General features: G+C 39.0%; 2 protein-coding genes across 3 annotated transcripts in view; one reads left to right on the forward strand and one right to left on the reverse strand.

The window, feature by feature from the left end:
* The window catches only part of LOC145444331 (E3 ubiquitin-protein ligase rnf213-alpha-like), a 182,860-nt gene extending 163,541 nt beyond the window's left edge, over positions 1–19,319 (forward strand). For both annotated transcript variants that reach the window (XM_080322294.1, XM_080322295.1), the window contains 15 exons: positions 170–4,255; positions 4,317–5,167; positions 5,233–5,380; positions 5,761–5,933; positions 6,075–6,202; positions 13,180–13,273; positions 13,333–13,447; positions 13,830–14,041; positions 14,101–14,257; positions 14,317–14,361; positions 14,441–14,518; positions 14,585–14,704; positions 14,782–14,977; positions 15,036–15,171; positions 18,882–19,319. In XM_080322294.1, coding sequence (XP_080178420.1) covers positions 170–4,255; positions 4,317–5,167; positions 5,233–5,380; positions 5,761–5,933; positions 6,075–6,202; positions 13,180–13,273; positions 13,333–13,447; positions 13,830–14,041; positions 14,101–14,257; positions 14,317–14,361; positions 14,441–14,518; positions 14,585–14,704; positions 14,782–14,977; positions 15,036–15,171; positions 18,882–19,041 — 6,699 coding nt within the window. In that variant the 3' untranslated portion in view covers positions 19,042–19,319. The remainder of the gene's footprint in view (positions 1–169; positions 4,256–4,316; positions 5,168–5,232; positions 5,381–5,760; positions 5,934–6,074; positions 6,203–13,179; positions 13,274–13,332; positions 13,448–13,829; positions 14,042–14,100; positions 14,258–14,316; positions 14,362–14,440; positions 14,519–14,584; positions 14,705–14,781; positions 14,978–15,035; positions 15,172–18,881) is intronic.
* A 5,927-nt stretch (positions 19,320–25,246) lies between these two features.
* On the reverse strand, positions 25,247–27,343 carry LOC145445569 (uncharacterized). The gene is made up of 3 exons (XM_080323756.1): positions 27,109–27,343; positions 26,734–26,973; positions 25,247–25,770 (listed from the first exon to the last, which is right to left on the reverse strand). Exons 1-3 carry the CDS (start codon positions 27,264–27,266, stop codon positions 25,572–25,574), a joined length of 597 nt encoding a protein of 198 aa, XP_080179882.1. The 5' UTR covers positions 27,267–27,343; the 3' UTR covers positions 25,247–25,571.
* Between the last annotated feature and the right edge of the window lie 544 nt (positions 27,344–27,887).

A 27,887-nucleotide genomic window follows, 5' to 3' on the forward strand; every position in this document is an offset into this window, starting at 1 on the left:
ATCGCCAATAGTTGGGACATAAGGAAACACTCTCCAATGTGATTTGAATTTGGGCCTGCAGATTGCGACACCTGTGCTCTAACGACTTAGCTGTGGCTACTACTAAAGTAATGAACCACCACACGGTGATTTTTCATGTGGACCAACAACATACTTTTTTCTTTCATAGGTTTTGCATCCACTCCTTGAATGTGGAAGCACAGTAAATGGTACACTGACCGAATTTGATCCGAAGAGAAAGGTTGCGTTTATTGGCATCTCGAATTGGTCACTTGACCCAGCAAAGATGAATCGAGGAATTTTCGTGACCAGAGGCAAACCATCTGAACAAGATTTATTTGACACTGCAAAAGCCATTTTTGGAAATGGTCATAACCACCACAATGGCACGATACGATCCTTAACAAAAGCATACACAACGGTGTACAAAGAGCAAAGGAGAGAATATTTTGGACTGAGAGATTATTACAGTTTGATGAAAATGCTTCATACCTCCATCAGCAGTAGAGACATTGTGGATTTTGATATATTAACGAAAGCAATCCAGAGAAATTTCAGCGGCGCTAATGGTACAGCAATCGAGGCTTTCTACAAGCAACTAAAATATCAACTTCCAGTCGTGCCTATTCCCGTTCAAGAAATGATTCAGAAAAATCTTACTGACGACAAGTCTAGATTTCTTCTCCTGCTTTCCAATCAATATTCATCCTTCAGCCTGCTGCAAAATTTCATTCCCAACTTTGACAAAAGCGTTCAGGTCATATTCGGCTCGAGCTTTCCCAATGATCACACTTACACGGAAATATGCAGAAATGTCAATCGAGTGAAGGTGTGCATGGAACAGGGTAAAACTGTTGTTCTACTCAACTTGACAGACATCAGTGAATCTCTTTATGATGCCCTCAATCAACACTATGTGACATATGGTGGCGAGAGGTTTGTGGATGTTGCACTTGGAGGTCACAGGATCAAATGCAAAGTTACTGCCGGTTTCCGACTGATCGTCATTGAATTGAAGGACAAAGTGTACAATGAATATCCAATTCCATTGATCAATCGCCTTGAAAAACATCATTTGACATCTGAAAGCTTACTGAATAGTCGCCAAATACCGCTATCAAATTACATTAACGAATGGACCAATCAATTTTCACACATTCCAGGCTCACCATTCAAAGTTTCCAATGCATTTCTTGGGCATAATAATGACTCTGTCAGTTCTGTGATTATTTCACAATCTAGATGTGAAAATGAAGATCAAGCCGAACATGTTAAGCTCAGGCTTCTCCAATCCGCAACTATAGATGCTGTTTTCAGATTGCCGAAGTCAGTGTTGGGCGGTGAAGGCACTCTACTTTTGAACAAATATATTAACCAACAAAGCCACGGAAACCTGTCCACCTTGCTGAAAGAAAAATTGAAATCTGCTGATAGGAACGTCCCGACACTGTTGGAAATTACAACATTTTCCAATATCCTTTCTGATTCAGATCGCCGTGAGCTGGAGAAACAGATTGGTACTGGGGAAGACACAGTCATGTTGTTGTCTTTGCAGCAATTCCAAACAGAGCAGGAGTATTCCAAGAAATTACAAGACTTCTTCAAATTCAACAGTGAAAGTAGAATAAATGAAGCCGCCGCTGGAGTGTTGCTTATCCAATGTCCTCAATCACACAAACATGTTCAACTCATAGCGTGTGCTAGATATGTCCTCAGGAACATGCTTTGTCATACTGAGTTCAACACAAAGACTGTTATTGCGATGTTGCTTTCTACCGAACGTGGACTGAAAACATCCAACGATGCATCAGAGAAAATGATGCTCACATTGCAGCATAACAATGATTGTGAAATCATCTATGTTGATGAGTTGAGGACTACAAGTCGCAGCTTGAAGAATTCAAAAGAACTGCAAGATAGCTCAATAGCATATATTCTTGAAAATAGTCTGAGCTCATGCGGAAATGATAAGGAGCATGTTCATCACGTCATTGATCTTCCAACTCTATTCAAAGACTGCATCTGTGAAGCAATGACCAAAGTCAAAAACACAGAAAAAGACGGTAAGCGTGATATTGAAAGGATTGGACTGTTATCCAAGTTGACTCGGAATGAAATAGAAGGGAAAAAATTCATGGAAATATTGACCAAAAAGATGATCCACATTTTTGAGGAACAAGATAACGACGACACCTTAAGGATGGAGAATTGGGTTCAAAAAGAGGCATGTTCCCTGGAAAGGTTACAAGAAGGCGGTACATTTTCGAAAACCTTGTGGCTATGTTTAAGAAGACATGTGTCACTTCTTCTGGCGTATATACTCAGTGTCATTGACAGGGAGAATAACCTCGATCTTATAACTAAAAACGATCACTTGAACGAACCTATTCATGACTTGTGGCTCAATCTGTTCTCTGAATGCAAGGTCAAGTGGAAACATGTTAAAGGATCCAATGAATTCACCATACCTTCAAAGAAATGGCTGAATGTCACAGGAGATGGCATCAGAATACCTTTCGGATTTCTCATCCTCAAAACATTTAACAATGTGTGGAAAGGTGCAATAAAAATAGCCAGGGAAGACAGGGAACGCCGAAAGAAGATCTGCTGCACTGTATTTAGAGAGAATCACGCTGGTTTGAGCAGACAGCTCCTGACGGCTTCTTTATCCGTTGATTATATTGTCGCATTTGGTGCCGAACTGCTTTTGGTTGGTCTCTCTACTCACCAAGAAACAACAAAATTTCTGGCAACTTTTGTTGTGAAAATGGCACAGGAAATGTCAAAAGGAATGAAGCTGCAGAATGACGTTCAGGAAGATACGTTTATGTTGATGTATATCGTTACAAAGGAATATCAAAGGGAAATCATGATAGTTGATGCTGCTCTGCAGCTGCATCAACCGATCACTGAAAAACTTGAAAAGTGGTTGCAATCGTCAACCAATGGTGAGACTCACAAGATATATCGAGAGGCTGTGTTTCATATGCTTAAAGAAGGCGAAAAGTTGGCACTAGAAATTAAAGACCCTGAGTCTTGCATCGAGTGGATGAATTTCACAGAAAACCTACATCCGATATTAGATAAGGCCATTAATCTTATTGATGATGATCAAGAGAAAGCAGCTATTCAGAAAAAGTGGAATCCAATTGTAATTCTTGACTTACTTCTACTTCAGCTGCTTCCCGACATGTCTGATCAGGAAAGATTCAAAAACTACATTGGAGTTATTTCATCTCAGGCGAAGTCACTCTTCAGAGCAGCAAGTAGATCAAATATCGACGGCCAACAATTCTTGCGCATTGTCTGCAATGTTCTTCGGAAATATGTTGAAGAGGTTCAACTCAGGCTTGTGATATCGTGGGGAAATAAAATATGTCGGCTTTGCAGGAGAGACTGCAATCGACCCATCGTTCTTAAGTGCAGGCATTATTTTTGTGTTGGATGCTTGGAAAGGCATCTCATGTCCCAGCAAGAATCAAAAAAATGCTTTTCATGCTCTATGGCTCTGCCAGATGACTTCAATCCGACACCAACTGATCTTAACCCTAATCAAAAAGCGGAGGTTTTGAAATTTCAGCAGAGCTGCACTAGCTTATTCCTGGAATATTTGTCGCAGTTTGTTTTCCGAGATGCTAGACGTAGATCAAAGCAATCAGACGCCAGCTGTCCCATAAGACTGATTTTTGAAGAACTTCTAATGAAAGCTAAAATTGATGAGAAAAAAGGTGAGCTGGAGGCCTCCGGTTTGAAACTCAACCAAGCTACTCGTAGTAGTATAGTTTCAATTTTGTGGAATCATGATGAGGCTGAGACAGAGAAGATCATCGACGAAATATTGAAAGATGAGATTGAAATTGAAGTTTTTATGGCGACTCTGCTTCATTTCGAACGGATTCACAAACTGGAAAGACTTGAATCGACCATAGAATCTCTCCAATCTGCAGAAAGACACCTGTTAGTGTTTATGAAGACCTTCGGTGACAATCCTCCAAACATGTCTGTGGAATATTTGAAGATGTTGGCTGCAGTTCGCTGTTCAATCGTAACTTTTGTGAAAGCACTCACTGATTGTGACGGTGATAAAATGGATGAGAATGATAAGGCCATATTTGATTCTCTATTGTACAACGTGAGGGGTAACATCATGGCAACAAAGAATCAGTTGATAATGGAATTCATTGTAAAAACCGGATGTCGCTTGTACGGAATGGGCTGGTTTTCTGACATATTAGTCAAGAGCACGCATATGCAGGTATGGTAATTTTATCCTATTCAAATTATGACCCTCATTGATAAATATTTTTCTATTTCAGCGTTTGACGCCTGAAAAGTTACGTGAAGAACAACAACTGAAAATCTTGGACTTGTTTTCCTCACTTGGAGACACCTACTCTGAATTACGATCCCGAATGCAAAAAATTGCAATTGCGGACCACGAAAAAGCTGCGAAAGTATGGTTTGCTGAATTTGACGATGATCTTTCAACAGAGTCGTTGTTGCAAATGCTGGCAGTCACCACTTGGATTGCGGAAAACAATAAGTGCGAAGATGTGTATTCAACGTATTTTGCTGGCAAATCTGAGAATATGAAAAATACGTTTGATTCTATGATGTGGGTGGTATCAGATATTTGGCCGCTGATTACAAATGCATTAAAAGGATCCCAACAGCACGCATTCAACATGAAGCATCTCCTTCTTTTGATTCATAGCGTACTTCAAACTGACAGAGATCTCTTGGCTAATTTCAAGCTGTTGATGACAGATCCACAGCAAGTACAAGACAAGTTCTGGCCTGCAATGCCCGTTTCATTCTATTTTTCAATGCCTGAATCACTTCGATTGGAAAATGGCAGGGATGCGATGTATCAGTGTCCAAACGGTCATTTCTATACTATCAACAATTGCACTAAACCTCGAGAAAAATCAAAGTGTCCGGACTGCAGTGCAGTCATCGGAGGCATTTCATACAAACTGGAAGTGGGAAACCAGCGAGTCGAAGGCATTAAGGAGACTTCACAGGCCGGATACATGCTGATAACCGACCAGAAAAATTTACAGCAACCCCAGGATCGTCTATCACCTCAGGCAGTCTCAGTTTTACAGCTCTTTGTTCATGCCACTATGCTCGTGGGACTCTATAAAAACCCAGCTTCTGCTATTCAGTAAGCTCATAAACTAATTGTGTAACCTGTGCGGAACGATCATGGTATTTTGCATTATTTTACAGCATTTTAGGCAACAATGTGGATTCCACTCAATATTTGATCGCGCAAATTGAAAAGAATATGACAGATTTCTCCAATGCCATTGGTAGAAATAAAGATGATGGGATATTAATTCTCCTTAACATTGTGTTTCAAATGCTTCAAGTCCCGGTTAGTATCTATATCTTTTTGATAAACCTTTTCTCCTTGATTTGTGGATAATCTGAGAATTATCAACAAAGGACTCGAATAACTCCGCTTCTACTAGTTGGAATTTAGTCAAATTTGTTTTGCATCGTATTTGAAGACAGATTAACTATTTCATGGGGATGACAGAAAAATTTGAATTTTTTTGGTTAATTTGCCCTAATAAATTAAAAATTTTAAAGGATCTGCGGAGTCTTATACTTGTTAGAATTGAACCAAATTTGTTGTGGAGCGTTTTTTAGGGCGATCTAACAATTTAATCAGTGAATGGTTGGAATCCAGAAACAAAAGTTATTTTTGAACAGCCCTAATGTACATGTAACTAATACTGTATTTCCAAACAGCAATCCATTGCTGAAGTGAATAATTGGGACTCAATGAAATCTCGTAAAGAATTTGAAGACCAATTTCGTGATACCTGCCTTTTGCCGGTATTTCAAAACCTGGATGAAGTAATTCAAAATGCGCAAGAGAACCTCAACAAAGCTGAAGACATGACGTCGATCAAGTTATTCCGGTAATTACCCATGAACCAATCTCTGTGATAGAATTTGCATTTAAACATGCCCGAAACTGACCTGTTTTCCTATCATACCAGATCAAACTAGATCGCAATTTAGCCTATGTTTTCCAAATTTGACACTTTCTTTCATTTCAGTCTTGTCCATGAAGTCGAAGACAATGGAAGTAATGCTCATCCTCGATGGGGCTTATGGGACCTAACACTACATCCAAGTGTGCAACATATTATTCAATGCATACGTGATAGCCACTCTCTGCAGAAAGGTAATGGATTTATGATTGTTTGTATGACTTCACGATTGATAAGAGAATGGTGGATCGTGTGGATTCCTGATTGATAGGTTGTGGGTTCAATCCCAGATCTGCTCAGACCAAAGACCTGATCCGTAAAACTGATATATGTGGCGCTCAGCATTTCTGGGATGGGCGGGCCGCGTGCTTGAGACCTCTGATTTAGACCATGGATGGACTAACTACGGCCTGCGGGCCACATGCGGCCCCCCACACCGTTCTGTGCAGCCCGCGAGAGTCTGAAGAAACTTACTAAAAACATTGGCGTACCGGTACTAAAAATCAAATTAATGCAGGGGCTTGATTAAACTTTTTATTAGTATATTTCACCATGATGATTCGAAGGCAGTGATTGTCAAAACTGGGGGGGCGCACCCCCTTGGCGCGAAAGCATCTAAAAGGGTACGTGAAGCTGAGCTCGACTGAAAAAATGTTTTGCGCAAGGCGCGATTTAAAAGCCGTGTATCATACGTTGCTAGCAGGGCTGTGGAGTCAAGTAAATTTTACCTCCAACTCTGATTCTTTAAACATACTGACTCCCACTACTTTCTCACAAAACTCCAACTCGGACTACAACAGTAATACAAGTTTACTCTTGAAATTATAGGCCACAGCGACGATTAAAGGGTTTTAATGTAACCATGAAAAGTATGAAAATATATTAGTCATAATGGCACAGTAAATTGTTTCATTTTGAGGCTACTTGAAATCCTCACTGTGCAATTAGCGTGGGCATTTTTCCTTCGAAATATCCTCCCGTGTTTCATGCATTATAAGTTTTCATAACATCGACAAGCCACGATTACTTTAATACAGTGGTTCTCAACCATTTTGTCTTTGCAGACCCCCTTTGAACCGTCACATACCCCCGCGTACCCCTCAATATTTAGTTCAAATTAGCAACAAAATGACCTTTCTTGAAATTATTATCATACTATATTTATGTCGATATTGGGATACGCTGCCGCGCCGTCGATTTGACGTGAGCGAGTGCCAAAAATCCAATAATTTCCACAACGATAGGTGGCGGCAAATGTGTAATAGCGTATAACGCTTCTGACGACACCTTTGGGTCTGATCGCAACTTGCATGTCACCCAGAGTGGAATTGGTGGCAACGTCACGCAGAATTTTATTACTTGAATATACTATACAGAAAAGCTCTCATCACGCAGGATTTATTTCAAAAAATGAATCAAAATTCCATAGGGGCATGTCACCAATAGAACATCCAGACAGAGACACGCATTTCTATGTAGCAGCTTATCTTGAAGTTATTCTGGAATTGCGGTTATGTATATCACAGGAGAAACTGCATGTTTTTGCAAGCGAATCTATTCCGAAACCCCACTCTCTAACCAGCAATATCAGTAGGCTATTGGCAAATTCACGATTAAAATGAGTTTGCACAGTAGATTATTTCATCTCAGACGGCCATTCTGTTGACGTCAGGCCTTAAGTTTTGGCATTTATGAAGTGAAACTGCTTCGCGATTTCTCTATTTTAAAAAATATAAATTAGGTTATCACACAATTTGCAAATTTGGCGGTTTTGCAGACCCCCGGTTGAGAACCACTGCTTTATATGTATGAATTATATATCCCATCCTGTATAATTAGAATGTGGAGAAAAACAATAGAAGGGAGCGAGAGATGATGATCATTTTCACCTGCACCATCGAGATGCTTTCACTACGGAGATGCGATACGACCTTTAATAAGGTCATCTAGTCTGAACCCGTTATTTTGTCCTCCATGCTGTACGTGGATGCTAAGCGCCTAGCACAGTGGTTCCCAACCTTTTTGTCTTCATTACCCACTTCAGATTTATTCTGAATCTTCATTCACGAAATAACAACATGGAACGAAGTAATTATACCCACGGGCACTCCCAAATATTTCCAAGACATTACCTCACTCAGCTCCAGCGGTAAAACTGAGTAGGCCACTACGTGGGCTGAGAGAGTTTAAAAAATATAGCAATATATTTACAATTACCTATATTATTGACCGATTGAATCATGAATCATGAAACAAATTCCGCGCTTCGCGCGATTAGGGCATAAACGTTGCTAATTAGTGCATAGAAGACATCTCGTGCATCGTGCATCTCGATGGGGGCTGGTCTGGGGGCGAAGCCACCAGGAGCTTGGTTTAGAACTATATGGGGGACCAAGACCAACGTTTGGGGGGGTGACGACGGGTTGTTTCGACCATTCCAAATACATATTAATTTATCGATAGAAAAACGCGGATATCGGGGTTTAAAGAGAGTTCTGAATGTATCATGTTTAACATTGTTTCAAAATATGACGGCTAATGAATATTTTTTGGGTAATTAACCCTCACTTTGTCATTCCCAATATCAACACATCCACTGAGCACCAATTCGTGCAATTCACTGCTTCCAATTTAGAAATAAAATCAATGCGCTGGATATTCTAAAATTTCTTATTCGGCCCGCCAACATATTTCTGCTTCTCATTTGGCCCACGGGGAAAAATAATTGCCCACCCCTGTTCTATGTGATGTCACAATATGCATATATGTTTGAATTCAGAATCGTTTTGCGATATTTTCACTTTAACACCTTACAAATGAGCGGAGCTTCGTGTGATAAATAAAATTATTACGTTGCACGTGGACGCTAAATAAGGTGTGAAAGCAACCAAGATCGTAATATTATCTATATCGTGTGCCATCGGTTCGAAGAATTATAAAACGTATTGTGAACCGATACCAGTAACCCTCAAAATTCAGCGAAAGCGTCATTTCACGTCCTACTGGCCGTTCTTGATGCGTTTGTGACGCCATCATTGTTTATCAATAGTTAAAGACGTATTGTGAACCGATACCGGTAACCCTCAAAATTCAGCGAAAGCGTCATTTCACGTCCTACTGGCCGTTCTTGATGCGTTTGTGACGCCATCATTGTTTATCAATAGTTAAAAACGTATTGTGAACCGATACCGGTAACCCTCAAAATTCAGCGAAAGCGTCATTTCACGTCCTACTGGCCGTTCTTGATGCGTTTGTGACGCCATCATTGTTTATCAATAGTTAAAAACGTATTGTGAACCGATACCGGTAACCCTCAAAATTCAGCGAAAGCGTCATTTCACGTCCTACTGGCCGTTCTTGATGCGTTTGTGACGCCATCATTGTTTATCAATAGTTAAAATTGAGTGTTTGTCAACAACAAGCAATATAATTTTCGATACATACATTCCAGAGCAGTTAACTGATAACGGTTATCGCACATGTGTCTCCTTAAATATGTAGACTATCCTGTATATAATGTTTAACAAATTCGTCTATTCTCCACTAGAAACCATTGCATTCCCCACCGGTTGGGAACCACTGGCCTAGCAGGATAGCCTCATACAGGCCTGTGGATTCGGAGTCTGGCTAATTTTCGCTTAATGGAGTCAGAGTCTCTTTTTAGCAAGCCTCGGAGTCGGAGTCATGAAAACTATAGTGGCTGGAGTCAGAGTTGTGGAACAAATACTGACTGGAGTCGGAGTTTGTGAAAATGACCCTGACTCCGACTCCAACTTCTTTATTATGAAAACAACTGCTTTCAAAGGTATCTTTAAATTACTAATATTAACTAAAATAGGTTATTTTTTGTACCATCAAACACTGTTATTAGTGGACATTATTTGCAAATTACAGTTCAGCTGCATAGAGTAGTGGTTCTCCCTTGAGGGGCGTGAAATCATCTGAAGGGGGGCGTGAAGTCACCTCAGAGAAATTAAGTTTATGAACTGTATAGGCATGAGTTTAATTTGTGCTGAAACTTCCAAGTTTCAACGGCAATAATCGTAATTATATTGCAATTTTAAATGTCATAGCAGTGCCGTACTTATGATTGATACTGGACCTTGCACTGCTCAGAAGATGTATCTGAATAAGAATTAGCTGGCGAATGCGTGTCGGCGATTAGCTGATGATTTCATGGTCTGACCACCAAGCATCTGTACAGAGTGCGTGCAAGACACTAAGTTATGGAGATATTGAGATATTTGCTTATAAGGGCGGCCAGCGACATTGGTTTTTGATTTAGATTATGAGAGAAATAGAAGAGATTAGAGACCAAAATCGCTAAAATATGTACATGATACGTGCTACCATTGCAGATGATTTTTATTGACAATATATTCAACTGAAAGCTTTTTCGAGCTCTGCGTGATATGCTTCCAGCTCATAATTTTTGCTTTGTGTATAGTCCAGATTTCATATTTGAGAGATATCTCAACAGTGATAACTAGGGCATTTTTTGACATGTCCCAAGAATGTAGGAAAGTATCTTTCGTTGTTGTAGTAGAACAGATTTTAATTATTTCTACCATAAACGTGACCTAACTACTGGAATTCTTCATAGGGCCAGATTTCGTTGAAATCAAAGTTTTTTCAGGCCGAACTACTTCTTAAGGACAGACAGTTCGAACCAGAAATGAAGATAAGTAGTACAATTCTAACATTATGTGATAAAACACCCAATTTGCATACAGTAGGTCAAATTTGGTCAAAATTAAGTTTTTTAAAGTCATAAAATGTCAAAATTTTGAATTTTTAGGTCAAAATATTCCATCTTCTAGGTAAAAAATTGCCCTAGTGATAACCTTCCATGCCATCAAACTGTATGCGCTAGGATCGCAAACATTCTGGTTGCTCTTTTTAATATTTTTTGACGTGACGATAAGCGGGGCGTGAAATATTTCACCATCATCAAGGGTGTGTCCAAAAAAGTTTGAGAACTACTGGCATCCAAAATCGTAATATGCAACTTCGCGATGCATTCACACATTGATGTAATTTTTGGAATTATACCATGTGACAGAGTAAATGCATCGTCTGGTTTTGTAAAATTGTTAAATTGATGTAAATATAACCAAACGCTGCTTCCCACTTGACAAAATTCTGCAAGTCCTAGTCCTTGAATAATTGAGTAAATGCACGTAGACAAATTCTATTTTACTACTTCATAAATTTTGTTTCTGACCAATGTTTTTTAGTAGTGAGAATGTGTGTGCTTGTACCGTAATTTTCCGAATATAGTGCGCCTCCATGTATAATACGCACCCTTAAAATGGCGTGTAAATTCTGGGAGAAAGCCTGTACCCATGTATAGTACGCACCCTGCATCCGCAGTACATGAATAGTCATGTTTTAGTGTTCGATGTCATTCTGTTTTGCGATGTCACTGTTGAACAATCATGACATAACCATTGCTAATCATTATACACTTAACGGTATTGTCTCTAAACCAGTGGTTCCCAACCTTTTTGTCTTCATTCCCCACATCAGATTTATTCCGCGTCTTCATTCCCCACCACTCGAAACATTACATCTTGCGCACATGGCGTGTTATATATGCGATATATGCTTTCGTTGGCGCGATGAATTAGCGAGGATTGCCGCACTTACAGCAATCAAAGACCTAATTTCGCTCGCGTTCAAACGGCAAACCAACTCAGCAGGAGATCGCTTGCTGTTGTGCAGTGCAGACGCTAATCGGCAACACGCTTCTCGCTAATTGACAGCGCGTTAATTATTATAATACGAATTACGGGGCATGATGGCTGAATGTGATGCGCGATTAAAACAAACATGAAGAAAGGTGTGATTTCAAGTTATATTTCGGGAGAGATTTTTTTCATGGCTTGTTGTACCCATGCATATTACGCACCCCCGATTTCAGGACAAAAAAATCGGAAAAATTTTACGCATTATACATGGAAAATTACGGGTAATCAGTATAGCGTGTAACTGTAATGAAAAAATTAGTAGGTTGCATCTCTGTATTAGTTGCTGACTCATACACAAGAGCTACACTTCGATTGTTTATCTAAATTTTAATTATACAGGATTGGATATATGTCATGTTTCAATGATTCATACATATTAGGATATTTGAGAATCCATGTTATAAAAACTTATAAAATATGAAAAAAGAAGCATATTAAGAAAGACATTTTTCCATATTAGCTGCATAGAGAATAATTTGAGCGGTGCCACCGTGAAACAAATTTGCATGCCATCGTTAATCATATATTTGCATAAGTTTAATGATTGTATTATAGTCATTAAAACGGCACTGCGACATATAATTTTTGAAGTAAATTGGTAATACTGTTGGAGTCAAAGTTCTCTTAAGAAAATAGTCAAAGCCGGAGTAGGTAGTCGGTACGTTAAAAGACTCAGAGGTCAGAGTTGAAGTCGGTGGTAGAATTTTCGGACTCCTCAGCCCGGGCCTCATATAGTATTTATCTGCATGCATTACCTAATCGAGTATTCATGAACTACTTGCACTATTTGTTCGACCCAAGTGATGTTGTCACTTACAATACTGGACGATGCATTTACTCTTCCGCAGTATCAAGGTCAATTCCAAAAGTTGCACCAATTTGTGATTTCATCAGTAATTTTGTGTTGATCACAATGATGAATCTTGCAATTTTCTTTCTCATTGCAACGGAATTGCAATTTGCAAATAATGTGAGAAAGTTTTCAATAATATCAATAATAATGGTTGCCACCTACAAATTCTATTTTATATACTATGGTCAATTTTCAGAGATCTTTGAAAGTACTTGACTACATATTAAAGTACATGTAGTTGGAGTCGGAGTCAGGAGCAATTTTACAAACTCCGACCCCGACTCAAGCCCATATTTTCTTCGTTGCTCCAACTCCGACTCCAAGGAGCGCTAACAAATTTTTGTGAATCCGACTCCATTGTGGGAACAGTTAGCGAGACTCTAACTCCATAGCCCTAGTTGCTAGGCTACATGAGTTGGTGCATATGCCGCAAAAAATCAAGGACTGAAATGCAAATCCCTATCATATCATTAGATTGATATAAACGAGTTTGTCTTGCATATATTCAGATCGGCGTCGTCATATCTGGTAGGAACATATTCAATTATTCATTTATCTTAATCTTTAGGAAGCGTACTTCAAGCTCTTTTGGAGACGCCACATATCGAAGATTTGAATCATCTGCATGGAATAATTCAATTACAATGCAAGTTGGTTGGATGGTAAAATCAATAGAACCATTTTTGGAAATATTTCGTGTAGTTTGACACCTACGTTTCAGCTATCAAAACAAGATCGACTTGAAAGAGGCGGATGCGATTGAAATTGGGAAGTTTTTGTCTGAATTCCCCTCATTCCGGGCTCCTGCAACTAGATACATTCAAGCATGGAATTCAGTGAGCCCATTTTCATTGCCATTGAATTGCAATATAAATCACTATAGTGATAACTTCATGGGCAAGACTACAACTTCTGTAATCTAAATGTCTCTATTAGTTGTGCAATGTGCATCTTTGGTCGCTAGGTTTTTGTTATAATTCTCGCTGTGGCATAATACTATCGTCATCCTTGAATCACTTTGTTGCTGTTTACTATAATGCATTCATGTACTTTGTGATGATCCGAAAGTCTTCGATGAATGAATATTATTCCAATGAATTATCGTTTTACGTGATAAATTACAATTTTTACCAAGAATCATCTCCGTGAAACTTTAAATAATAGCCTACATTCAGATGTAAATGTGGTAATTCATTCGATACGTCATGTATTTTCTAGATGCGTGATCAACTGATAGAATGTGGTGAAACGGACAGACAAATGAAAATATGGTTCAGTGAAGAAGTGAATATGACCACGACGCCATTGTCTTACTTTTTGCCGAGTACGAGAGGACGGGGTAAATGTGCCAAACTGTTGGCTAAGCTTCTTACAGCAAAGCACAATGATTTCCTGCAACGATGCTTTGAAATTGCCAGCTTCAAAGGAAGGTGATTGCTGTGTAGAGTGTAAGTTTGCTAAGGATTTAAGCATGATTTCAAATATACAGTGACACCGAATTGGAATCTGATTTGCTTTCATGGAACAATTACATAGAGATCGACAAAAACCAGGATCTTGTCTCAATGATATATCGTCACACATTCCTCATGACCAATGGGAAACGTTGTCACATTTCTTACAATCTCGATGCTCTTGAAAAACAAGTGAGCCTTGCCTGGGATTTATATTTACAGCATTACTTAAAAGGGCGTTTTTTTTTTAGGCAAGAGTAAAGTTTCTACGCAACAAAAAGAAAATTTTACCAGAGGTTTATGTTCAGATTTTATCTATAATTTTTCAATTATATTTGCCAATTTGCAAACTCACTTTACTTATGTAATTTTCAGAGTCTGCCACGAATCAAGTATCCTCAAGACATAGGAATCGGCAAGGAATGGAGTAAAGTTGTCGAAAAGACAAAGAAGGTTAATAAACCAATTGCATAGTAATGTTTTGTAATCTCATTACAAACATGTTTTGTACAATTTCAGCAAGAACCACTCTCTCCCAGACTTATTCAAGCTGTAAATGAACGTATCAACAATTACACGTCTGCTGAGATTTGCGAAGGTGTCAGAACTTTGACATACGCCATTAGCTTCCTTGCAAAGGTAGGTCACTTTTTAAAGCTGGGTTTGTGCAATAGGTTTTAGAATCTATCGACTGAACTGGAAAATTGGTGTTTCAGGTGAAAGGTGATTCCGATCTGCAACTGCTTGAGTATCTTGAAAACGTTCTCCTGCTTGAAAATAACAGAACAGCCGTGATACCACGCTTTGCTAAAATTCGTCACACCCTGGCACTATATCAATACTTCACTTGGCGAAGAGCAGTGGGTTTCGTTCAACAGGGCCTTCGGCCGTATAAAGAATTGCTGTGTCAAAGTAACGTATTTAAATTGTGCTAAAACCTTCTTTGAATCAACCACAGTTCTATTTTCAGCAAATGAAGAGCAAATCACAGATGAAGTGACTTTAGAACGAATAACTAAGGCATTCATGCACATGGACGTTGTGTTATTTCAACAACGGTTGAATGAAATGCTCATCAAAGTTCCCGATTTCAATGAAGATTGGAGGTTTGCCGTATATTTTGTCAAATATAAGTAGAAACTGTACCATATGGTTCAGTTGTTCACTTGGAAAGTTGTTGTATTAGAGGAGTTGCAGTTGGGCTGTAGCAGTTCTGCGCAAACAAAGCTTGGTAACATGACTAAATCTACCTCCCCGCTCAAATGACATTTCCTGTCAATACAGGGCTCGCTTGAGCATAACATACGAAATCTTTTGTTTATGTAAGTGGTGCGCAAGTTTTTGACAAAAAAGAAAGCAAAATATAAGTAATGCAGTGAAACCGCGGGCCGCAAGTCGACTTTTTAGTGGTGGCAAGAAATTATTCATTGTAATGGCAAGACGCACCAATAAAGTTTGATATCAGACTATGCATAACAATTGTGAATTATAATCACGAAGCGCGAACCCATTTCGCTTTATTTATTTCATGTGCAAAGTCATCATATGCCCAGCAATGATGACCAGATTGACCCAGCAATGGTTACTGCCAACTAAAGTTGCTGCCAAGTTCAATGAATCACTAAAGTTATTCTAAGCAACAGTTACCCCCCCCCCCCCCCCCCCCCCCCCTCCCTGGGCTTGGTCTAGGGACTACCCATTGCCACGCCGTCTATTTGGCGAAACATGACCTCGTTAAAGCTAAACTCCACGGAACAGGTTGCCGCTTGTAAAAGTTCAACAAAGACGTTTCGCGGGATTGATGGTGGTGGTAACTTACCACCGTACAGCGCGTTGGCACAACCGATTTCGAATCGTTGGGCGAGGCCGTTCACAATTCCATTTGTTTGCCTTAGAGTCGACTTTTATCAAAATACACCAACCAAAACTCTGTCAACAAAAGGAATTCGTGTACCACCTAAAAATAGTACATTGAACGCTCTCTCATTCACGAAATTTCATGCTGGTGACGTAATATTTTGTGATACGATTGTTGATATACAATGTTCTTTCCAATTCTCTACTAGTTGCTGACGATTACCCCTGACGAGTGTCAGCCGAAAATATTCGGGTTCATTTCAATATGAATATACTATTCAATTGTATATTGAAGTTCTGTACCTCCAAGAAGCTCTTCAGATATGAAGAATTAGACTAATAAGTATTGGTGGGGTCTAGATGCATAAAGCGTTCCTTCATAAGCATACATGTGCTATAAATTTACCGTCAACCTCATTCCCAGATATCTAGTTCAAGTAATTGGCCAAGTCACCGTGTCGGCAGCAACAAGCCCGTGTCTTTCTGACTATGTATTGTGTTTAGGCTGTGACAGACCATCGATGTGATGATTATTTTTTTCCTTGTTCTATTGGGTTTTAAGACCTCTATAGGACATATTCAACGTTTTTCCCGTACTAAGAGACTTTGATAGCACGGGGGAGGGGACATGAGACATAAAACTATACTTAATTAAAGGTGACCACATAATGTGAATGGTTATAAAGCAAGATTTCAAACCGGCTTGCCAGGGTGATCGGTACTATTCCTGCACGATTTCGTAGGTATCAATGATGTAACGTATATGAAACAACAGAAACAGATAATATCATGTACCATAAGACTGATGTAAGTGCGCAAACTCCGGTTTTACAAACACTGGCTTTCAACCTAATAGGGCAAAGTTCACATTTTCCTAGTTACATAAATTTTAATGATCCAGATTAATTGATAAGCTTGTGAAATTACCTAACACCTTGCTCTGGCTCGGGTTGATGATCGCTGTAGTAATCCATTAAAATCGACATGTAGTTACATTTAAAATCATCCGTGTAACGAAATCATTATAGATAGGAGCTCAAGCACACGGCCAATAGCAACATTTATTTGGGTATTCAGGTTAAATCTACCGACTAATACTGTACATCTCTATCTAAACTTCCAAGTATTATTTATGAGAGACTCATGACAATAATACCATCCTTCATGTGCGTAATTATGAATAGAATACGATTGTTGATATGCGGTGTTCTTTCCCATTCTCTACTAGTTGCTGACGATCAGAGTTGGATCAATTGTAATTTGTAATTGTAATTGAATGTAATTAATTACATTTTTCAATGTAATTGTAATGTAATTGTAATTGAAGCATTTTTATTTTGTGTAATTGTAATTGTAATTGTAATTTGACAAAAATTTTGCTCAATTACAATTTCAATTACATTAAATTGCTATTGAGACCTGACAAGCACAACATAAAATAATTGACTTATAATGCATTCTCTTTAAATGTCGACAAGGAATTTGGTGGATCCATTCGGGGAAGTCCTTGACTGCGCCCTTGCGGGCGAAGTTTTTTTATTTTTACCGCTATGCTGGCCTCGGCTGCCATTGTATACAATTTTTAGATTACTAACCAACGGATGGATTCGCAACACGTGACTCACGATTGAATACGCCGAGAAGCGAACTGCTGAGCCGGCTAAAAGCAGCAGAATTGATAGTCCCATAGCTGGCGATCCAAGCGTCGAAATTTGATATGTATGGTCCTAATCGAAAGCTAGTGTCGCACTCATTCCGCAATAAGCGTATATTTCCAGGCAATGGTACCATCCCAAAATAGTCGTGAAAGTCTGGGAATCGGCATTGTTCTGAACAATGGCTGGGCGTAATTGGTAATTGTTGTGTTCATGCTGCTGCAGCGCTCTCACTTTTCAGAACAGTCGGCCTTAAACGGCTATTTTGGAGCAGTTACATTGCCCTGACGAGATTCTATTTTGTATTTTCGGAATTAGTACATCAATAGCTTACGATAAAGACCAGATGCATCAAATTTGGACGCATGAATCGCCAGCTCTAGGACTACAAAGTTTGCTGCTTTTAGCCGGCTCTGCAGTACGTTTGTCGGTGCATTCATCCGTGACTCACATCTTGCGCATCTATCCGTGGGTTGGCAATCTACAATACGATTTCAGATCACGATGCTGCATCGTTACTTCGTCTGGCTAACTAACCAGACCACTGGATATTATATAACGTCTTATCTGACAAAGCACGGTTTTGTTTTTACTCCTCATCGTAATTCCTACGTCCCTCGATAAAAATAATATTATTTCTTTAATTATATACTATATACGCAAATCCAACACGTGCATATATTATAATACTTTTTCAACGACATACTGCACCCTATCCTTAATCCTAACCCATAGGAAATTAGGTAAATAACATTTTACATTTCCAATTACGTGAGCCATAATTACCGAGCATACAAAACACGCTTATATTACGTCACAATGACATCTTACATAGCATACTATGTACGCACATAAACGCATTTATTACTACACAATCTGAACTAGACTTGAATTGTTGTTAAATACGACGCTACGGTTGTCAAGGAGCACGGTTGAATTTATGATTATTCAATTACATGTTCAACAGCAGCAATTGTAATTGTAATTGTAATGTAATTGAAGCATGCAAGGAGTAATTGTAATTGTAATTTGATATTTTTAGCGTGGAGTAATTGTAATTGTAATGTAATTGAAACATGCATGAAAGTAATTGTAATTGTAATTGTAATTGAACTGAAATAATGTAATTGATCCAACTCTGCTGACGATTACCCCCGACGAGTTTCAGCCGAAAATATTCGGGCTCATTTCAATATGAATATATTATTCGATTATGAATGTGTGCAGACCATTTTCATTTTCCAAAATTCCATCTAGATTCTTGATGTTTTAAGGTTCGAGTAATTTTGCATTTTCTTTTTCAGTTTGGTTGAGGAAATTTTTCCTTATTTGGATCTCCTGTTCGTCAGCAAGGATGAGGAAGAAGGTGCCTGGTTCAATAGATTACCGCCTGAAATTACCTTCAAACAAGTGTCCCACTTGTTTGAATTGGCCGTAAAACATGTACAATGTGCGACAGAATAGCGCATTTACTGAACCAATTTTCGATCAATATTTTCATGAACTTGTTTGATCAAAAGAGTTGATTGCTGGAGATTAGCATAAAAGATTAGGCCTACATGAAAGTTGATTATATCTATCGTAGTTAGATATGTAGCCAGCAGTGTGATAATGTCTGTATCTATATTATAAAAACGATGACGTAAACGCCAATTATATTGTTATAATTTTTCATGTGAGCTCCAGTTACAAAATGTAGAGCCTTGATCAAAATGTAATAAAAATTCTTATCGCATAATTAATTATCTGGATGATTGATGGCTAATTTTATGGGTACATTTTTCTAATAAGAGAAATCGAAAAGGGAATTGGAAAGACAATAGAGTAAGGTGATTGATGACAAGTGTAGAAACTGGTCGACAGGCTTGAGTTATAGTCATTGGCAGGTTGATTTTATGGTATTCATCCCTGCCATGTTTGAAGTGCTGAAGTCAGAATACGGTAATGTCCCACGAGCAAGATGATGTGTTAATATAGAGCAGTGGTTCCCAAACGGTGGGGAATTCCCCACTGGTGGGGAATAGATTCATTTTTGAAAAAATCTTTACAGTAATATTCTCCTTTATTAAATGTCGTTTCGAAATGCCGACCGAATATTTCATAGCTCATTTGCGATTCATATTATCAGTGCCTCCAATTAGCGAGAATTGCCTGGATAGCGACACGCGATCTCCAGACATGATTTTATTCATTTTTACACCATCATCGGTCACGAAACGTAGTGATAGAAAAATTCTGATTCGTTGTAATAAGAGCTCATATTGCTGAACATGCATTCAAGGGAGATCGTGGACTCGCTAATTGATAGCACATCCGGACACGTTACAAAGGGAAATTACATATTTATGTTATTTCAAGTTCTTTCAGCATTGTGCGAAAGTAGTTTACGGCGGCTTATATATATATATGTATCGCACGCATGAGTTCGTCAACATCAGGAAGTTTATCTGACCCATGTATTATTCGGTATTTACGTATGTAAATTGATGCTACCCCGCAACATTTGGAAAATTTTCAAACCCTCTTATTTTTCTGTTGGCTGCGCGCCAGGGTGGATACATATATTTACGGAGGTGCGTTTACGGTTACCAGTTCACCGCTGCGTTAATTTTATTGTGTGCTGATCAATTCCGGGGATCTTAACAATCACCAATAGCACGTACTATATACCAATGTTGGGATCAAGTCACTACCTTCGAGTCACGAGTCATCTCGAGTCATTGCAGATATTGACTCGAGTCAAGTCAAGTCAATCGATATTCAAAGGTGACTCGAGTCAAGTCAAGTCACTCACTTTTTGGAGGTGACTCGAGTCAAGTCGAGTCAAGTCAAGTCACAATTCAAGTCAAATTGAATTTTCAATGATTCAAAGTCATTACATTTTGCTAGCTGTGTGAAAGACAGATTAATTAATCATTTATCTTAATCAAATAACGAATATCTAGTTAAATATGCATGCAAAAAGACGGTATATCCCTCACGCACACGTAGAACTGCTAATAAAGTACGTGAGTAACTGTATAGCTACATACTACGGTCAGTTCTTATCAGCCAAATTATAGGACCTAATACGAAGCTTCGAGAAGTTGAAACAAATTGATATGGTTCAATTGGCTACACTACTTATCTACACTTCCATGAGAATATAAACGCACCCAATATATCCGTTAGATTTAAATCATACAAGAGGATTGGTAAATGTGAGCACTGGGCAACGTATAAGCATTGAGCCGTCTAAGAAACAGAGACCCATTGCTATTTAGATTAATTTTCTACATTGCGGTCAATTTATTTGTGATCGAACAATGGAGAAACCTTGTAACGTACAATCAGTGAATGACTGGTTGTTCTCATAAGTGACACCGGCGTATCTCGAACAATCCGAACATCCACAAGATACACTTATTTATTCGATACCGCTAAATTATTGACTTGAAATTGACTCGTAAATTTTGCTCCGAGTCACGAGTCAATGCACATTTTTGAAGCTCCGAGTCAAGTCAAGTCAAGTCATTTTTCCAAAGTGACTCGAGTCAAGTCAAGTCATACGAAAAAGTTGACTCGAGTCATCCCAACACTGCTATATACTAAGCAAAGTCTTGCAAAATTTTATTGGAGGTAGCACTTAAAAGGGTATAGAGTTTTTAGGTGGGGAATGAAGGCTCGTAATAAATCGGCAGTGGGGAATTAGGATGAAAAGGTTGGGAACCACTGATATAGAGCGTGCTCCGTCTTGATCGGCAGATAGATAGATCAGTTTTTGAATTCGTCTCACCAGCGTGTACTCGCTGGTCTCACCAGGAAAACTTGAAAAATTCAAATAATCGGTATGGACACTGGACAGGGCGGACAGTCATCTAGTCAATCCCTTCCCTAAGGTACAAATTACAACTCAGGCAACAGTGACGGAACAGAATAATATTGTAAATTTCAGGAACATTAAAAGAGACTAATCCGTAAGCACACGACATAAACAACAACAATAATGCACATCAATTACAGACAAATAGATTGATTAGTAGTGTCGAGCACACAGTCTATCAGAGTTTGTTTAAATCTGTTGAAGCTTCGTTCTCGAATAGTAACGGGTATGCTATTCCAATTGTTGGAACCGGTTATTAGAAGAGATCACCTACGGAATTCCTTCCTTACCAAATTATGGCGGCAATTTAGAGCGGCTGAAAATCTAGTTTTATGATTATGGTTGGATTTCGGAAGTTTTAATTGATCTTTTAAACTAAAGGTAAGCTGTTGATAGTAATATCGATATGAACCTGTAAGGGTTCGGATGGCATTGTTTTGTAACACCGGTATTGGATGCAAAGTAGTTTTGTTACAGATAATTTGCAAACCGAGGAGGGTGTATTGTCCTATGGTTTACCATTATACTGACAGTGTGATATCCCCTATAATATTACTAATGAATATCAGGGATATCTAGTTTCTAGATATCCCTGATGAATATAATCTGCGTTTTGACAGCATTCAAAGTTATTACTAGGGAAAGTTTTTGTTGCAGTCAAATCTGACTACAGTTGCATTTACTTTTCACAAATTTGCACTAAAAAGTTGCATTTATGAACAAGTTCCTTGAAATTATTAGGGTATGAGATATTCGAATCGATCCGTATCCAAGGCACTGTAGCAAAACTCAGTGTTGGCGACTGCCACAAAACCAATAGTCCGAAAAATTGAGCAGTGAAAATAGAATTTTCGGTGGTCTAGCCAGAATGTACGTCCCCGGCCAGGTCATACCAAAGACTCGAAAATTGGTATCCGCAGCTATACTCCTGCTCGGCGCTCAGCAATCATGAGAAAAAAAACGCGGGCGCAGACTAGATGGGGCCGTATCGCAACTCCGTCGTCAAAGCATATCGATGGTGCAGGCGAAAAAGAATATCATCTCTCTCTCTCTCTCTCTCTCTCTCTCTCTCTCTCTCTCTCTCTCTCTCTCTCTCTCTCTCTCTCTCTCTCTCTCTCTCTCTCTCTCTCTCTCTCTCTCTCTCTCTCTCTCTCTCTCTCTCTCTCTCTCTCTCCCTCTCTCTCTCTCTCTCTATGCCAAATATTTCTAATAAAAAGTTAGTTGCATGAAAAATCGAAAAAAGTTGCAGAAAGGGCCGTGGAAAATCAAAAAGGTTACAAAAAGTTGCATGAAAAAATGGAGAAAAGTTGCAATATAAGATTCCCCCAAACAGCTGCAAACACCATACTACATTACTTCTGAGTATTTAGGAAGCTGTAAAAAAGCTGCAAAAACTTGTCCTAGTTATTACAAATTATCCACTTTGATAAACAAAAGTCATTTCCTTATTAAGCTTCGCATTGAGCTCACCATCGTCATCTGATGAGGTAAAAAGGCGCATCTCATCAGCAAATAATAGGGTGTTGTCCAGCGATGTGGATGTAGCTAAGCTATAGGTAGTTGATGTATCTCAAAAACAATATAGAACCAACACAGGCCCCCGAGAGACGCCGCATCGTATGGCACCAAGCGACGAGTTGATTAAAACGACACATTGAAACCCTCAAGTAAGATCTGAAAAGGTCGTTGGTAACTCCGCTAATACCACAGCAAAATAACTTTTGAAGAAGGATGTCATGATCAAAGGTATCAAACGTCATCTTGGATCGCTCAATTACCTTGTAGTATTTCTCCGTCACATTGCCTGGGAAGTATTGAATCCTTCCGGAAAGCCGAATAGATAATTCGACAGAGTTTGTTCCTTTTCAAGGAACTCCATCAACCTAGTGGGAAGTAACTTTTCCGACACTTTAGTCATGGTTGGTAGGATTGAGATTGGTCTGTCATCTCCTTGCTCGAAGATTGGTAGGCTTACTACTCTCGCTAATATTACGGGATTCGGAAAAATTCCGTAAGTTACACAAAAGTTGAATTTATTGGAGATATGTAGGCTACGGACAAATTATATTAGCTTCAGAAAAGCGGCAGGGATTCCATCAACACCGTTTGCTTTATTGCTTCAAAGACCTACTATAACCTGTGCAATTTCGCTTTCTGATGTGGATCTCAAATAGATAAATTCCGGAAGAATTCGAGCCAGATGTCTGGCGCTCAGTCGGCGATGGCAATTCGCGTGCTAGCGATGGTCAAAGTCATTGAAGGATTCAGCGATCTTACCCGGGTTAATCATAATTTCGCCAATTTTCGATGTTCAATTACCTACTCGAGGTCCAAGAATCCCTATGAATTATACTGTCGATCATTTGCCACATCTGTTAGGATTGTATTTATTCACTGAGAAAGCGTTTTAGAAATAGTTTTCCTTTTGGTACGAGTTAACTTATTTTTGTAAAAGGTTATTGAATTTTCTCTGCTCATCATTGTCCTTAGCTTAATGAAAAATAAGATGATGCATCCTGTTTCGCCATCTGATCAGGTTACCATCAGATATGCATGGTTTGCGTAGTAATTTAGCATCGCATCTTTTGAGCGTCCTCGACTGTTCGTTCAGTAGGTCGCCAGTGGCACTCTTGAACGCATCGAAGTATGCTTTAAAATTACCCCCAAGATTAAGGGTTTGTCAAACAATCTGAAGAATATATATTGAGATTCGGTAGCTAGCTGGGCTGGATCAGTAGCATCAAGGTCACGTTTACGATAATGCAAGGGTTTATGTTTGTTTGTTCTGAAATCAACTATCGCAAAAACGGTAAAGTGGTCAGATATTACGCATATATCATATGAACACACACACCATTGAATTTGCCGGGTCGATATATTAGTGTAGTGTAAATATGATCAAAAAATGGTCGAAATTTAGATTTCGGATTTCGGATTGCACTGCTTCTATACTGATCGGAATCGACCAAAATTTGTTGTGCAGCATTTTGTACGGCAACCTGACCATTTAATCCCTATTCAAGTGAAATTTTGGGGAAAAAGTTTATTTTTTTTAACTCTAGGGTTTTGCAAATCAGTGTTCAAAAGTGTATATATCTCATCTGAGAGTGACAAATGTACAGCAGAACGGTAATAGTTGAAGTGAAGACTCTCCCTATAAATGCCACGCAGCAACGATAGATATTCCTCACACCCACATTGACTAATAGAGAAATAAATCTTGATGAAATAATTCGAAGTTTATATAAAACTATAATGGCAAGTGGTCACTCCTCTGTCGCGCAAACCATTCATGCGCCTTAATATCGTTAATTCCCCTTTTTTGTCTTCCAATAACCTATAGACGCTGCCGGGCGCGAACCAGTGCCGGGAAATAGGTAGGTCACTGATCCGCTGTGACATCACCGTACTCGGACTCGGGAGCTGTGGCGAGATAGAGTTGTGGTATACGTTCAATAGCTGCAAAACTAATGCGCTGCGTGTTTCAATTTGATCGAGGTCGACTCTAGGTTTATCAAGGCTCTTCGTCGTCATCTGAAACGCGTAACCCGTGTCTGACAACAGTGAAACGTACTACAAGGCCTATCAGGAACTATAATAAAGAGTATCTGCCTGGTGTAAAATCATCAATGTAGTCGGAACACCATATAATTGTCCAAAACAAGAAACACACTAGGTAGAAACTAAAAGACGCTCGCTCACTTGAATAGGAGTGAAATGGACTTGTGAAATATTGGCAATCGTATTTTCGGGACTATAGGCTTAGACGCCGATCTCTTAATTCCTTGTCAGGATAAAAGATAAAGCTTATTTTGATCTCGGAATATTTTGTATTATTAATAACAAATAAACGTGAAAAATATTTTGAAATAATTGTGCAATGTGCATTGTCCATCAATACCTTTTGAAATAAAAATATTTAATTCATGTAAAAATAAATAAATGAATAAATAGATATATATATTTAAATAATTATCCTAAATTATTTTCTCACAGTATTTTGCATATCAAATATTTAACTAGTTAATACGAATAATAATTTGGTAATAAATAGATATGGGATTTCATGGGGCTGGTATCAGATTGTCAGCTTCAGATTTCCAAAGTAAGTGTCAGTCCTGTTTCACGTCCCCTAGTTAGCGTGATGATTGATAGGTACAATGCATGTGCAACCGATGGTGACATCAACGCTCGTGACCCGACCGCTCTTTTTCACTGGCACTGTTACGAACATGGGTTTGCTGAGCAAGTCCTCGCCGATTTCGGCTCTCTTGCGAATGTCTATGCAGCCTGTGCACAGGCACCTCGAGTCCAAGAGGTGCTGCGGAATTCTGAAATAAAGTCATATGTTCAATTAGTCCACTAAATTAATCCTTTCATTTTACGTTGTGGATTTGTGATTGCACATGCTCAACATTTGGTTTGCCGCCATTTCTGTGTTACTGTTCAGTAGGCTACTTATGGTGTGTCGAAATGTGGTCATTTAGAGTAGGAAAATTGAACGTCAGGCGATAAGTGCCAAATATTGTTGTTTAATTAACAACAACGACAACAAGGCCACGATAATGATCTGTATATGATTCTTGGGCTGCTGACTTGCTGCGCCGTCCACTTTTGCTGTAAGCTTTTTGTAGGACACCGCGTGTGCAGATTGGATGGCTACGAGGACCCTAAATAAACCTCTAACACTTGGGAAGGGATACTCTAGATCAGTGGTTCCCAACGTGGGTGATATCACCCCCAGGGGATGATTTGGCGGTCTAGGGGGCGAAAATAACGAAAGGGCGATGGCGCGTTTAAACGGCTATATTGGAGTCAAGTCGGAGAAATGACCTTTTTTTAGTCAACTCACGAAAATTTAGCTTTAAAAGTGTAATTTCGAGGTCGAGCCGAAAAGTTGACCTTTTTTTAGTCAACTCGCCGGTGATTACAGTTTATATGCGAATTTTTCGGTTCCCAATATTTGGGGGGCGATGATCGGTGTGGAGCTTCAAAAGGGGGCGATGAGTCGAAAAAGGTTGGGAACCACTGTTCTAGATAGTCGTCTTTTGTTGGACTGCAGCCTGCGATCCATGGATGTAGTAGGTAGTTGTGGATCGTACCAATGCGGTATTTGCTTCTCGAACAATGCTATATGGCTGGTGGGCCTGGGCCAGGGTTAGGCATTGATGCCTGATGTTCCAACTATTTCGATGGCGATTCACTCTAATCTTCGAGCCATAAATTGCTAGTACCATATAGTATAGTCCTATATATACTATTACAATAATACATGGAAATGATAGGCTATATACCTGCTTTCGTCGGAATTAACAACGAACTTCCAAGGAGATGTGCTTCGTTTATTGCTCTCTAAGTTGTTGGCCAGGTATTCGTCGGTGAATGCCGGGCACTGTTGTACTCCTCTTTTAGTCCGTGATACGACTTCGTCGGATGAGTTGACAACTTCTAGGTTTGCTATGAAGGCTGGATCTGCTAACATCTTTTCCGACCATTGTATATACTCATTTTCAAAGATTCTTCGGCAGTCCTCTCTGAGATAATGTTTAATATCGGATATTATACATCGAATCCCTATTCAACGATATTAGTGTTGTCCTTGTAACATTTTTAGTTATAAACTATAACTCATAAGGTTCATAAACATTCCTCGCAAATTCAGTTCATACCTTTCCATCATTACTGCTGTTGAATTTTCGCCTTCAATATGTTGACATTGTGGAGGTAGAGTAGCGTCAAACTTTGCAGAGTCCTGATTTTGTATTACGAATGGCAAACAAGATACATTAACCACTACGGTCATGGCGATCAATACCGTAAAATACATGATAGCTGTTGCGACACTTTATTCTTCTCGTGTTAGTGCAAGGAGCTATTGTTGTCGACTGTCTTGATCATCCTTTGCGCTCTCCACTTTTATAAGGGCAGGTAGTCATACAGTTGCTACCGGTATATGACATACGTTTCAATGAATAACATATCGTCTTATAGCTGGTATCGTAAATCTCAATTAATTCAATATGAAGCAACCAATTTCAGCGTCGCAGCAGCTCGTCGCCAACACCAGTTTCATCAATAAGAATTACCCGCGGACATTGGAAGGTTATTTATATACCTTGACAATTCATTAGAAACTTCTTAAAATTATAATTGCCATCACTTTACGAATATGAAATGCACTTTTATGCGAACTAAAATGCTGGTAAGTTTAATTTACCAATAATGCCATTCGGTAATTTCGAATTTTAAAACGTATATTGGCCTTTAATTGGGCTTTACGAAGATGGTAATTTTCCATATTGCAAGCTATTTTGAATCTACTGACTATCATCTGCCCAAAGCCGAGGTTTATTACGTAGTTATGACAGTGTATCTTTAATTGACAGGTTTTGTATGTATAAATTGGAATTTTGGAAATATGCGCATCATTTTTATCGGCGAAGTCATA

This window comes from Botryllus schlosseri, chromosome 8 (genome assembly GCF_051294905.1).
Source record: "Botryllus schlosseri isolate E-star chromosome 8, Bs_hap1, whole genome shotgun sequence".
Classification (NCBI taxonomy): domain Eukaryota; kingdom Metazoa; phylum Chordata; class Ascidiacea; order Stolidobranchia; family Styelidae; genus Botryllus; species Botryllus schlosseri.

Excerpts from the sequence above, each read along its gene's own strand:
- LOC145445569 (XM_080323756.1), bottom strand. The coding sequence starts at position 27,266 with ATGTATTTTACGGTATTGATCGCCATGACCGTAGTGGTTAATGTATCT. Across the intron at positions 26,974-27,108 it reads ACAGCAGTAATGATGGAAAG|AGAGGACTGCCGAAGAATCT; the intron begins GTATGAACTGAA and ends ACATTATCTCAG. Across the intron at positions 25,771-26,733 it reads GTTAATTCCGACGAAAGCAG|AATTCCGCAGCACCTCTTGG; the intron begins GTATATAGCCTA and ends ACTTTATTTCAG.